The 13,953-nt window shown below is 42.1% G+C and overlaps 1 protein-coding gene across 1 annotated transcript in view; it reads right to left on the bottom strand.

The window, feature by feature from the left end:
- LOC148892026 (uncharacterized) overlaps positions 1 to 10,922 on the bottom strand; it is a 37,890-nt gene extending 26,968 nt beyond the window's left edge. The window contains exons 1-6 of the mRNA XM_089007216.1: positions 10,798 to 10,922; positions 2,743 to 3,046; positions 2,588 to 2,635; positions 2,453 to 2,506; positions 572 to 619; positions 90 to 476 (exon numbers count right to left, since the gene is read on the bottom strand). Coding sequence (XP_088863342.1) covers positions 90 to 476; positions 572 to 619; positions 2,453 to 2,506; positions 2,588 to 2,635; positions 2,743 to 2,947 — 742 coding nt within the window. The 5' untranslated portion in view covers positions 2,948 to 3,046; positions 10,798 to 10,922. The remainder of the gene's footprint in view (positions 1 to 89; positions 477 to 571; positions 620 to 2,452; positions 2,507 to 2,587; positions 2,636 to 2,742; positions 3,047 to 10,797) is intronic.
- Between the last annotated feature and the right edge of the window lie 3,031 nt (positions 10,923 to 13,953).

The raw sequence follows: 13,953 nt of genomic DNA, 5'->3' as shown, positions 1-13,953 counted from the left end.
AAGCAAACGTATTGAGTGTCCTCCCCTGAATCACAGAAAAAAAAGGCTGACTTGTGAAATGAATGTAAAATGTTTTGGTCACAGAAAACCTGGTTTTGAGATATCCGTTCCCTTCCTGGTGTCCAGACTGGTCATTTTAGGAATAATCAATGTGTTGTTGGTCGACTGAATAGTGCTGGTGCTTTCAGGTGCAATCCTAGCGTCCACACTGGGCTTCCTGGGGATGAGCAGGGAGTTGTTCGGAGACTGAATGGTCCTGTTGCTCTCAGACAAGGTTCGGGTTTCTACAATGCCCTTTTTAGGAATGGGCAAAGAGTTGTTTGTGGACTGAATGGTGCTGGCGGTCTCAGACACTGTTCTTGTTTCCACGGTGGCCTTCTTCGGAATGGGCAAAGAGTTGTTTGGAGATTGAATGGTACTGCTGCTCTCAGACTGACTTCCCCTCAGCAGACGCTTCACATCATCCAGTTCAGTCCCTGCCGAGTGCATGTCAGTCAACAAATAGGAAAAGAGCACAAGTGACCGTGTTGTATCGGTGGCCATGACCTTCACATGAACACCGGTAACTCACAGCTTGCTGAAGGAGAAGCACTTTGAAGCCTGGCTCGAATCTCACTCTCTGAAAGTGAAAACATCCCAAATTGTTTGAATATTATCTTAACCTTCATATTATGTTGAAAAAAAATCATTTCGATTATATAGTGGGTCATTTTTACCCATATGTAAAAATCCACACAAAACAGTCAAATAAGATGTGACATCAGCAACAACTGTTTCTGAGATGTAACAGCCATACTTGAAAAGAGAAACAACATATTTTCTATCCCATTAGGATATTTTAGAACTGTTTTGAAGAAAGGAAAAGGAAAGGATATCCAGTGCTTTAGTCACCACAAAAATGGAAACGGCTGTGCCTCACCTCTCCTCATGGAAATATCAAATGACAAGATAAATTAAAGGGTTATATTTATTTAGTGATTTGTACTTTAACATTCTTTTCCATTTAACTTCACCATTTTTTGATTTTTTTTTCAAAGTCGCTGAATTTTCACATTTACCATTCAAATACTAAGTCGAGACGAGCGGTGAGGCACCAGCCGCCTGAGCCTCACCGTGGATTGTGCATTCACTAGGCTAACTGTGCTGGCTTTCTCTGCAGTGAGACCGCATTGCTGTCCCTCTGCATATCGCTTTTAAAGTGTTCAAACACTTTTAGTGTATGAACTAAATTTCTACAGTTTAGCTTGTGTATATAATGTACAGTCACTGTACATTATAAACACTGTACTACAGTGTTTATTTGTATTTTATTTTTATCAAAACTGTGTGCATAGGTGAGGCAACAGTTCTCCTCCCTCATGATAGGGGGCGCTGGTGATTGCAGATTCTTCTTGCGACTCCTCGGCTGCAGAATAATAGAATTAGTGACAGCAAGATACAGTAAACAGTTAGCAAGTTAAGTGCAGCCATCCACTCATTTTTTCGTGTTGCTTGGCCTTATTTTCAGAATGGAGGATTACATATCTAAATTTCAATCGAAGCAGGAGATAATAATTAAAGAAAGAGCAACACCGGACTGTATAGCTCACAAACGGTGAGGGATGAATAAATCTCCTGGACAGCTTCTCAGCTTTTTGGCCAAGAAGGATCTGATTGAAACTATTCCTGAAGCGACAAAGTGGCTCCAGCTCGTGCTCACTGTTCCAGCTACTCCAGCATCAGTGGAGCGCTCATTCTCAAAAGACTGAAAACTTACAGTCGGAACAGGACTGATCAAGGACGACTTCCTACACTGGCAGTGATCTCCATTGAGACAGAGAGACTAAAGAGTTAGATGTTTCTGTTTAACCTAGTAAGTAGTTTCATTGTCAGGTCTCCCAGGCAGGTGACACGCAGAGCTTGATCATGGCGTGGAGTCAGTCTAGCAATTCATTCTTCGGTGCACAGGCACGCCCGGCCCACGCCGGGCGTTGGACGGAAGTCACAGCAATGAATTGCTCGACTCAGCCCGGGGAGAATGTGCAAACTCTGAACCCATGGCCAATGAAACGTGAAGCCCACGTGCTAAACACTCGACTACCGGACCGCCAAAATAGCAATAGTTTAAGCTAAATCTGCGGCCACTTAAAGGACAGCTGATGTTCATTTTTTCATTACTATTAGTAATCCAGGCATTACTTGGCAAAGATCGCCTGTGGAGTAAATATACAGTAGTATTGTTCCATCTTCTGTTGAAATCAGTGAACGAGTACTAATTGTTTTGTTCAGACTCGCTGGTCGCTGATTGGTCCTCCAAAATCCGGGTCACGTAAGGCCTGCGTTTTACTGGTCTATAGTCTACCTCATGAGTTGTTGTCCACCTTCTTCCATATAAAATCCAAACCATTGAATTAAATTTTCTTTTTTTTCCCCACCTACAAACACATTACTGCTTTCTGAAGCGCATGTATACCTCGACTGTGAGATCTCCCTCGTGTGGTGGAACCTGCCGTTGCCTTTGAGGAGCCTTAGAGAAAAGAGAGATTGGCAGTTTGATTACATTAGCAGCCACCTCGGAGTTTTAATTAAGTGATTCAGTGTGACTCACCATACTCCTTCCTGGAATACTCGGGAGATGAGTCTGTGCTTGAACTCCCTGAAACATGTCCACACATCAAATGTGTCTGTTCATCATCTCTTCTTCAATTAAATAGCTGATGTATGAAGTGATTAATCTTGAAGAGAATGCAAAATATGACTAACCGTCAAAAACATCGGTGTTCTTTTCCCCCATGGACACCATGAGCTTCCGATCCTTCAGAATAGGAGAGGATGCTGTGTAGGTTTTGGACACCTTTGTAAAGGTGACCGTACCTGGGCTCCCTTCTCTCTTCTCGTCAACAGTCACAAACCCAGACGACATGCTGGAGGACCCTAAGCCGGAGCGTAACCCCGCCCCTGAACTCATGAGGCTACTGGATTCCTTCCACCTGGTGAGTCAGCCAACAAAGGTCCTTAGGTGATGACTTCGCCTCAGGTGCCTTTGCTGATCCAAATAGAACTGGTTCTGCTTTAACAGAGAAGAAACGGTTACCTTGGGGGAAAAATAGGATACAATGTTCCATCATGTTTTTATTTTTTGATTCCACCATTGACAAGACACAGCCCAAGGGTGAGAATGACTGATATTGTACTTATTTGCCAATGTCAAGTTCAAACAAGCACTGTTAAAACCAGCTAATAGCCATGTTTTAAAACAACACCCTTTTCTTTGTTTTCTAATTCTTGTCTGGTGTGCCGAAACGCGCTAGGCTAGTTGAAAGGATCTTAGGTTTCCAGAGTCGTCGATGTAAGTTCAAACACAAAAGTATCTACCAGGGGGAAGAAGTGCATTAATTCCCAGCCAAAAACACATTTTGCTGCTCATTCACAAGGATGTGGACAGTAAAATTAACAACAGGTCTTGATCCATGATAATGCAAGACTTCTCTTGACAAAAAAAGGTTACGTTTGCTTGTAATACACAGTGTCTACAGTGTCATACAATGACAATCTAATTCTTTTGAACAGAGATCAAAAGCTTCAACAATGATTGTTCCTTGAAAGCTGAAATTATTTAAAACCAATCTCATTTGGGATATTATTGATATTCTCTGAGACGGTAAATCCGAAAGAAATGACACAAAAGTGTATGTCATGGTGAAACATGGGTGGCAAGGCTCAGTGGTAGAGTCGTCGTCTCCCAACCCAGATGTTGAGGACTCGGCCCCCTGACCTTCCCAACAAAGTGAGGTTGAAGAGGATTTGATGCCGTGTCATCCTCAAGTAAATGTGGAAACTGTACTTTGAGTACCAAAATAAAATTTTGCTGGTAGCTCTGGGCTAATATATATATATATATATCCCTACTGTCCAAAGGTGGCGGTGCCAGTCCTCTGCTATGATAAGTCCCTGCACTAAGGTTGGGGAAGCAGAGGACCATTCCCTGAGGCTGCAGAAATTACTCCTATTGTCCTGACTGATTATGGTCTATGACTGGCCTGATTGCCCCATTAACTCTGGTATCACCTCATCAGCATGACTAAGCCTACGTGGTAATGATCTAGTGGGCAGTACATATGCACCTAAAAGCTAGCAACCACTCATTTGATGACAGTGAGGTTAAAATCTTAGCGAAAGAAAATAGATGGTTTGAAAGGGGAGTGAAAGAAGCTATTTTTATAAAACAGCAAAACCCTTCACTAAATTGTATATTCTCTCTCTCTCTCTCTCTCTCTCTCTCTCTCTCTCTCTCTCTCTGTGTATATATATATATATATATATATATATATGGACTGGAAACCCTAAGGTCAAAATGGGATACACCTCCCAAGGTAGTAGAGAATTACTGAGCAAAGATCCTGTGGGACTTCCAGATACAGACCGACAAGATGGTAATGGCCAACCAACCAGATATCGTGGTCATAGATAAAGGGACAAAGGAAAGCCGTTGTCGTGGATGTAGCGGTCCCGAGTGATGGGAACATCAGCAAGAAGGAACATGAGAAAATCGAGAAATACCAAGGGCTCAGAGAGGAGCTGGAGAGAGCCTGGAAGGTAAAGGTGACAGTCGTGCCTGTGGTGGTCGGAGCACTCGGGGCAGTGACCTCCAAACTGGACGAGTGGTTGCAACAGATCCCGGGAACAACAACGGATATCTCGGTCCAGAAAAGCACAGTGCTGGGAACAGCACGGATACTGCGCAGAACCCTCAAGCTTCCTGGCCTCTGGTAGAGGACCCGAGCTGAAATGGGGGACAGACACCACCCATGGGGGGTGAGACGAGGATATATATATATATATATATATATATATATATATATATATATATATATATATATATATATATATATATATATATATATACACAGTAAAGTCTCGTTATATCGATATTCAAGGGAGTCGGAAAAAATATCGATATAACCGGGACTATCGATATATCCGACCCTGTTTGCATGTAATTTTCTCCGTGCGTGCATAGAAATAGTATCGATATAACCGGGATTATCGATATATCCGATATCGATATAACGAGACTTTACTGTATATATATATAGACACACAGTGGAACCTCGGTTTTCGAACAACTCAGAGTTCGAACAAATCAGAGTCCAAACAAAAAATTAGAGAAATTCTTGTTTCGTAGTTCGAACAAAAATCGGAGTTCGAACGCCGGTACGACGCGTGAGTGGGAGTGGGATGATGAGTGACGTACGGGTGTAGATCGCACTCTTCGTGACCAACTGTTGTCGCGTGCGGATGTGCCGTGTTTTGCTCTCGCGTTTAATATAGGTGTACGAAGTGTTTTAGCCCCTAATTATGCCTCCAAAGAAAGTCAGTGCAAGCAGAAAAGCTGCTACAAGTGAAAAAAGAAATTGCATTTAAGAAAGAAATAATAGCAAAATATGAAGGAGGTGTGCGAGTGTATAATCTGGCTAGGGAATACAGCATGGCGAAATCTACGATCAACCTTCCACAAAAGGTAAAAAATCCTATTCATAATTATTTTCTTTATGCTTTTTTTATTTTCGCGTTCATGTTATCGTAATCTTTCGTACAGAAGATTACGATAACGCGAACGTACGATTAGCCTGGGTTACATTTTTGTTTATGGTATTTATGTCTTTGCCATTTTGCTTAACATTTTCTGAGATATACATTGCTTTTTATGTGTTGGTCATCATTTTAATGTGCAATTTCATGCATAAAATAATGTATAAAATACTAAAAAGTTACACATTCAGGGCGTTGGAACGGATTAAAACGATTTACATGCAAATAATGTAAATCGTTTTAATCCGTTCCAACACCCTGAATGTTTAACTTTTTAGTATTTTATATATATATATATATATATGTACCAAGAGGTACATGCAGATAACCATACCTGAAGCACTCGAAACTGCCAAACAAAGGCTCCAGGCCTTGGCCAGTCGCCTAAAGAGGTACACGAAAGAGAATGAGGCCAGAAGAATAAACAGGCTGTTCGCAACACAACCTGCGAAAGTGTACGCTCAGTGGCAGGGTTCTAACAGGAGAGCAGACCCTCCAAGGCTGGAAACTGAAAGATACTGGAAAGGCATATGGGAGAAGGAGGTCGCACATAACAGCAGTGCACAATGGCTGGTGACTCTGAAAGAGGAGCACAGCAACCTCCCTGAACAGAACCCAGTGACCATCACAGCGGCAGATATACAAGGAAGAGTCTCAGGTATGAAAAACTGGACGGCACCAGGCCCGGATATGGTCCACACCTACTGGCTAAAGACACTCACAGCTCTCCACGAGCGCCTAGCAGCACAAATGAACCAGCTGCTGATGGATGGGACTCACCCAGGATGGCTAGCCAAAGGGCGAACAATCCTGATCATGAAGGATTCCTCAAAGGGTGCAGTTCCTTCCAACTATCGGCCAATAACCTGTCTCTCCACAACATGGAAGCTCATGTCAGGCATCATTGCGGCTAAGATAAGTGGACACATGGATCAATACATGAGCAAAGCACAGAAAGGCATTAGTAGAGATACTAGAGGTGCCAAACATCAGCTGCTGGTTGACAGAACAGTCGCTCAAGACTGCAGGTCCCGACATACCAACCTGTGCACAGCCTGGATTGATTACAAGAAAGCATATGACTCGATGCCACACACATGGATCAATGAATGCTTGGAGTTGTATAAGGTCAACAGGACCCTGAGAGCCTTCGTTGCAAACTCGATGAGGATGTGGAAAACCACACTTGAAGCCAATGGCAAGCCACTAACGCAAGTGTCCATCAAATGTGGCATATACCAAGGTGATGCACTCTCCCCACTGCTGTTCTGCATAGGACTGAACCCCCTCAGCCAGATAATCGCCAAGACAGGCTATGGATACCGCCTCAGAAATGGAGCTACGATCAGTCACCTCCTCTACATGGATGACATCAAGCTGTATGCTAAGAGCGAAAGGGACATAGACTCCCTGATCCACACAACCAGGATCTACAGCAGTGATATCGGAATGTCATTCGGGCTGGAGAAATGTAGTCGGATGGTGACAAAGAGGGGCAAGGTAGTCCACACTGAAGGGGTCTCACTCCCTGAAGGAACAATAGCAGACATTGAAAACAGCTACAAGTACCTCGGTATACCACAGGCCAATGGCAACCTCGAATTAGCAACAAGGAAAGCGGCTACGACCAAATACCTCCAGCGGGTGAGGCAAGTCCTCAGAAGCCAGCTCAATGGCAAGAACAAGACCCGGGCAATAAACAGCTATGCCCTGCCAGTGATCAGACACCCTGCAGGAATAATAAGGTGGCCAAAGGAAGAGATTCAGACCACGGATGTTAAGACCCGAAAACTCCTCACCATGCACGGAGGGTTCCATCCCAAGTCCAGCACCCTGAGACTGTACACAAGCCATAAGGAAGGAGGCCGGGGACTAGTGAGTGTGAGAGCCACTGTCCAGGATGAAACATCCAAGCTCCATGAATACATCAAAGAGAAGGCTCCAACGGATGATGTACTCAGAGAATGTCTCAGTCAATGGGGAACAGAGGATGAGGTGCTGGAAGAGGGACAATCATGGGAGGAAAAGCCCCTACACGGGATGTACCACCGAACCATAGCAGAAGTGGCAGATGTCAAGAAGTCCTATCAGTGGCTAGAGAGGGCTGGACTAAAGGACAGCACAGAGGCACTCATCCTGGCTGCCCAAGAGCAGGCCCTGAACACCAGAGCCATAGAGGCAGGGATATACCACACCAGACAAGACCCAAGGTGTAGGTTGTGCAAAGAGGCACCTGAGACAATCCAACACGTAACTGCAGGGTGTAAGATGCTGGCAGGGAAAGCCTACATGGAGCGCCATAACCAGGTGGCTGGCATAGTCTACCGAAACATCTGTGCGGAGTATGGACTGGAAACCCCAAGGTCAAAATGGGAAACACCTCCCAAGGTGGTGGAGAATGACCGAGCAAAGATCCTGCGGGACTTCCAGATACAGACTGACAAGATGGTAATGGCCAACCAACCAGATATCGTGGTCATAGATAAAGGGGAAAGGAAAGCCGTTGTCGTGGATGTAGCGGTCCCGAGTGATGGAAACATCAGAAAGAAGGAACATGAGAAAATCGAGAAATACCAAGGGCTCAGAGAGGAGCTGGAGAGAGCCTGGAAGGTAAAGGTGACAGTCGTGCCTGTGGTGGTCGGAGCACTCGGGGCAGTGACCCCCAAACTCGACGAGTGGTTGCAACAGATCCCGGGAACAACATCGGATATCTCGGTCCAGAAAAGCGCAGTGCTGGGAACAGCACGGATACTGCGCAGAACCCTCAAGCTTCCTGGCCTCTGGTAGAGGACCCGAGCTGAAATGGGGACAGACACCACCCATGGTGGGTGAGTCGAGGATTTATATATATATATATATATATATATATATATATATATATATATATATATATATATATATATATATATATATAGGACCAGAGCGACCAGCAAAATTTTAGTTTGTCGACAAAGCCTCTTGGATGAGAAGCGGAACGTCCGACACGTTCAAAGTAGTACAGATGGCGGCTGAAGCAACCTTTCCATCAATGGACCACTCCTGTAAGACTGAGAGCTTACAAAGACATAAGGCCTTTTCCTTTTTAAGATGAGAGGAAAGGACTTATTGTTGTTGGTGTTGCATTTGTTTTGGCTGTTATCATATAAAAGCTACATACTGAACCTTGATACTTACAATATTTTTTTCCGCACGATAAAGCACTCCTATAAGTACTTAATTTTCTCAAAAGCTGACAGTGCGTTTTATAATCTAATGTGCCTTGTATATTGATCAATAGTCTGAATATCTTGGAGATATTGTTTCAAATATGCTCTAAAGTGCTTTGTTACACCCGCAGCGGTTGTGTAAGTGCGATATAAATGCATTGTATTGTATTCACTTTAGTGTAGCTCCATCTCGTGCGACCATAACACGACAAAGCCACTCTTGTGGCTTCTATTCTATGCGCCTGGTAATGCAGCGCAGCCTATATTAGAAAACCACATTAAAATCTGTCATTCATCGGAGGTGTTTCTTTGAATGCAAAACAGCTCAGTGTGGAAAATACAGTAATTATTATTACATATGAACATAATTTGAATTCTAGTCCAGCATTTGTTTCCAAAATCCTAATCACAATTTATCAGACACGATTGCTCAGATGATACGAAGATACACTCCAGCAAAGGAAAAGCCCCTCCACATTCACTTTGATTGTTTTGTTCTATCAATTATTTAGCTCACTCCTGTTGTCATGTGTGCAAATAAACATAGTTATCACATTTCTCAAGCTGCCCTCCAACTCTTTTAGACCACTTGTCCGCCAATCAATGGCAATGCACTTTGGAAGACAGACACATATTTATATTCGGATTGCACTTTCCCTGGTAAAAAGTGAGATGAAGCAGGCGGACAAAATAGTGGGAGGAAAGAAAAGGGTGAATTCATATTTGAAATATAGCATCATATCAATTTTAAAACAACACTGAATAATACCATCAGCATCCGAGGGATTTTTTTTTTTCACTTTTGGAATCATTTCCAGACCGATGTCACAATACTTCTGATGTGTTTGTGACTCCAGGGTAAAGGTTTTTCAGTCGGGAACGTGCTCCGTGTTTCAAGCTGGAAAAGGGTGCGGCTTTTTGTTCACTTCAGAAACGTGCATTAATTTAAACATGATCACACACTACAGTAAAGTCTCGTTATATCGATATCGGATATATCGATAGTCCCGGTTATATCGATACTATTTCTATGCACGCACGGAGAAAATTACATGCAAACAGGGTCGGATATATCGATAGTCCCGGTTATATCGATATTTTTCGGACTCCCTTGAATATCGATATAACGAGACTTTACTGTATTTGGCAATGAGTGTTGAAACATGTCTGACTTTTTGAGTTTCTGTCTAACCGAGAAATATGACTACGAAACACACATTGTTGTTTTGCCTTGTTTTATTTTTATTTTGTCAAAGGTGTTTTTTTTTTTTAAATTTAAGTTAATTCCATATGCATGATGGGCTTTGTGTGCACATATACAAGAACAAAATTCCCTTTCCTTCGGATTCTGGGGTTTTATATCTTCATTTGTGCTAACGTCAAGTTATCAGAGTAAAACTCAAAATTTGCCTGACTAGACATGTACCATATGATATGAAAAGAAATGTTGCTGCTCTATCATTTAACAATTTAAAAAAGCCAAATGAAGATCCTTTCAACATTTGTACAATCGGGATTTTCATCTTTTTTATTTCAATGTCTTTGTCCCCAAACATCAAATCCTCATTCACCAGAAAGTATGACCTGTGTGCTATCATTTTGGTTCATTGTAAAACTGTTGATTTGATGATACTATATTGTGAGTTATAACAACTTAGTCCACAACAAAGTCACTCACATGCATAAATCTCCATTAGCCAGAAAAGATGTAAATATGAGCCATTGCTCTCAGAGTTTGCGAACATTTTGAAAATAAATATATTGTTTTGTTTTTTACGTGTCATTCGAAATGAGCTAAACTGAGTTGATAGACTCCAATATGATATGCCGCTGTGTCTCTTTCGGGTTGGTCAATTGAAATAAAACCAGCACAATTGTAACATGAATTTTCAATTTATTGGGGCTGCAATTATTTCATTGCAGCAAGGTTTTTGTACTTCAGAAACAACAGAAGTGCAGTCACTTGTTTCTATATGATTAATAATGATTCAGGAAAGAATAAAAGAAACCCCACACTTACCTCTCAATATTCTTTTTCCAACAAATGATATCGAATAATCCGCTCCGGTATTAAGTGCAGGTGCTAAAATAAAATGCCGTGCCGTTCCTTGCAAATGTCTGGTGATTGTATGTATAAGTTGTGTGACTCATACCTACATCTGACAAGTTCGAACAAAGTTGGCACGGGGGCGGTTACTTCACGAGCACAAGAAAAATAGCCCCGGGCCCAAATATTGAGAGCAAAATGTTAGTTTCAAGGAAGTGAAAGTGAGTAAACATCGTAGGTCTGTGATTACATGAGATTTGGAAAACAAATATAGATGAAGATTCTTTATCAATCAAGCAAAGCATGCAGTTTTTAAAAGCAAAGGTGGGGATTCAGAATCAGAATCAGAATCATCTTTATTGCCAAGTATGTAGAACACACTGCACTCGTATCATCATCCAAAAATTGCCAAGTGGCACTATGCACTTCCATTTGGGCTACTGTTGAAAGAGTTCCTTGAAGAGAATCCACTAAGGGGAAGAGGTGTATGGACTCACCAAAAACCTATTTTGCTGGTGTCAATCGTAAAGGTCATTTCACCACTCTACATGGATGTTTCAATTTCTAATTTAAACTCCTTACGGTGGGAAAAACATCACGTGCAGCTACATCATTACACTTTTCAAAAGAGGATTTTGAGGCACGTCCAAATTTTACACCTCATAAGACATTGGAGGATTTCATTTGTTTATTTGGGCCTCCTCACGGTAGTGAGGCGTGACTTGTCCACGCACTTCCACCAAACCGAGACGACTGTGCTTCTTGTTTACCTTTTCCAAAATCAGCATCAATGCTTTCAACAAAGTACAACAGATGCGTCACCCGTCGTTGCCAGAACATGTCATCTCTAAACCATTACATTCATTCTGAATCTCCAAAGTAAATATCATCCATCTATGCATTTTCCAGACCGCTTTATGCTCATTCGAGTTGTGGGGTGTGTTGGAGCCTATCCCAGCCGTCTCCGGTCACGAGGTGGGGGACACCTTGAATTGGTTGCCAGCCCATCGCAGGGCACACAGAGACAAACATCTGGTAAATTTGGTGTACAATTTCATTGCTTTGCGGATGACACCCAGCTCTATCTCTCCAGCAAACCTGACGACTCTCCACCTCCACCTTCTTCTCTTTCACTCTGCCTCTCTGAAATTACATCCTGGTTTATCAATGACTTCCTCAAACTTAACAGCGAAAAAAAAACTAAAATTCTCCTCGTTGGTACCAAATCCACCTTGAGCAAAGCTAACAGTTTTTCTCTCACTATCGACAATTCGACCGTTTCTCCGTCCCATCAGGTGAAAAGCCGAGGTGTCATTCTTGACCGCACACTATCTTTCCACTCCCATATAAATAACTTAACCCGGTCTGCGTACTTCAACCTACGCAATATCAATCGTCTTCACTAGTCTGTCACTCGTCACCACTGCTATCCTCGTTCGTAGTCTTGTCACCTCCCGGATTGACTATTGCATTTCACTTCTCCTTGGTGTGCCTCAGAAACTTCTCCACAAACCTCAACTAGTCCAGAATTCTTCAGCCCGGATCATCACCAGAACCTCATCCTTTCACCACATCACCCCCGCCCTCCAAGAGCTCCACTGGCTCCCCCTCAAATATAGAATCAACTTTCAAATGATTTATACATTTAAACCTTGCCCCGCCATATCTATCTGACCTTCCCTCTGACGTTCCCTCAGATCTTCTTCCTCCCTTCACCTCTGTGTGCCCCACCCCCTGCCCGTCTCACCATGATGGGGGACAGAGCTTTCAGCTGCTCTGCCCCCAAACTCTGGAACTCACTTCCTCCCAACATTCGTAACATCGATTCTCTTCCCACCTTCAAATCCCATCTCAAAACCCCCCATATTCTGTGTAGCTCTATCTCTTGTTTGTATTTATCATTGTATTTCATTTGTTGTATTATATTTGTAATTGTATTTTATTTATTATAGTATTTATGCTTGTCTGTGACTGTAAAGTGTCCTTGAGAGCTTTGAAAGGCGCTTACAATAAAATGTATCATTATTATAAGCAACCAGTCACTCTCACACTTGGGGACAATTGAGAGTGTTCAATCATGCATATTTTTGGAATGTGGGATGAAACCGGAGGACCCGGAGAAAACCCACGTGGGCCCAAGGAGAACATGGAAACCACACAGTGAGGCCGGACCGTCTCGAACTCACGACCTGTGCACTGTGAAGCCAGTGTGTTAACCCCTCGACTACAGAGCCTCCTAATATAAAAACATCACGTTATTCAATATGTATCAGTATTCCGATAAGATAAGATAAGATAAGATAAGATAAGATAAGATAAGATAAGATAAGATAAGATAAGATTTCAGTTTCTGCAGGTGTTGCCTGTTTAAGTATTACCGGTACGCAGCCAATAGTTCCCCTTAAAAAAATAAACAAGATAGATCTTCATCTTTACATATTAAGTGACTGAAAAGGTGAAGTTATAAAAAAGAACCAATCTTCTCATCAAATGAAGCCAAGCAAGCATCCACATTCTTCTGTGAGTCAGTGAAGTTTGGCTCCTTCCTTCATGTAACAATTTATACTTTCATTGTAGCTTATTTTATTTGCTGGCTTGTTGAAGGGGCTTTCAGTTTCTTCTTCGTTGGTGAACGGTGAAATCAATGCTTTATAATAATTTATCTCAATCTTGGAACATCAACTACCACTTTGAGCTTGCAAGTACAGGGACCGCCATATTGATCAACATTAAAATACATTTGCATAGTAAGCCAAAATGTTCATGAAAAACAATGCTTAGGTTTTAAATTTACAGTAACATTATTATAAAACACAAAATAATGACTTTATGTCTTCATTGATGTAGTGGGTTGAATCCCATTTCCCCCAAATCAGTGTTGTTTTTTTATTACTGAGGTTATCTACAACTAAACTCTACTGAAGCTCATCGGCCAGCCGATATTCTTGCCATGCTTTAATAAGATATTTTCCTTTGATCAAATATGTTTTGTTATTTAATTGGATTTGTATAAAGTACATTCTACAAATTCAGCAATCATTTCACATACGGTAAATACGTACAATGTAACACAACTGTAATGGCAACGTTTGACAATCCATGTCACGAGTCTAGTCTATTCTTTTGTCT

Source organism: Hippocampus bargibanti, linkage group LG10 (assembly GCF_051943395.1).
Source record: "Hippocampus bargibanti isolate YZ-2025 linkage group LG10, ASM5194339v1, whole genome shotgun sequence".
NCBI lineage: Eukaryota > Metazoa > Chordata > Actinopteri > Syngnathiformes > Syngnathidae > Hippocampus > Hippocampus bargibanti.
The sequence above is the reverse complement of the archived record's forward strand: the minus strand, read 5'-3'. Positions and strand labels throughout refer to the sequence as shown.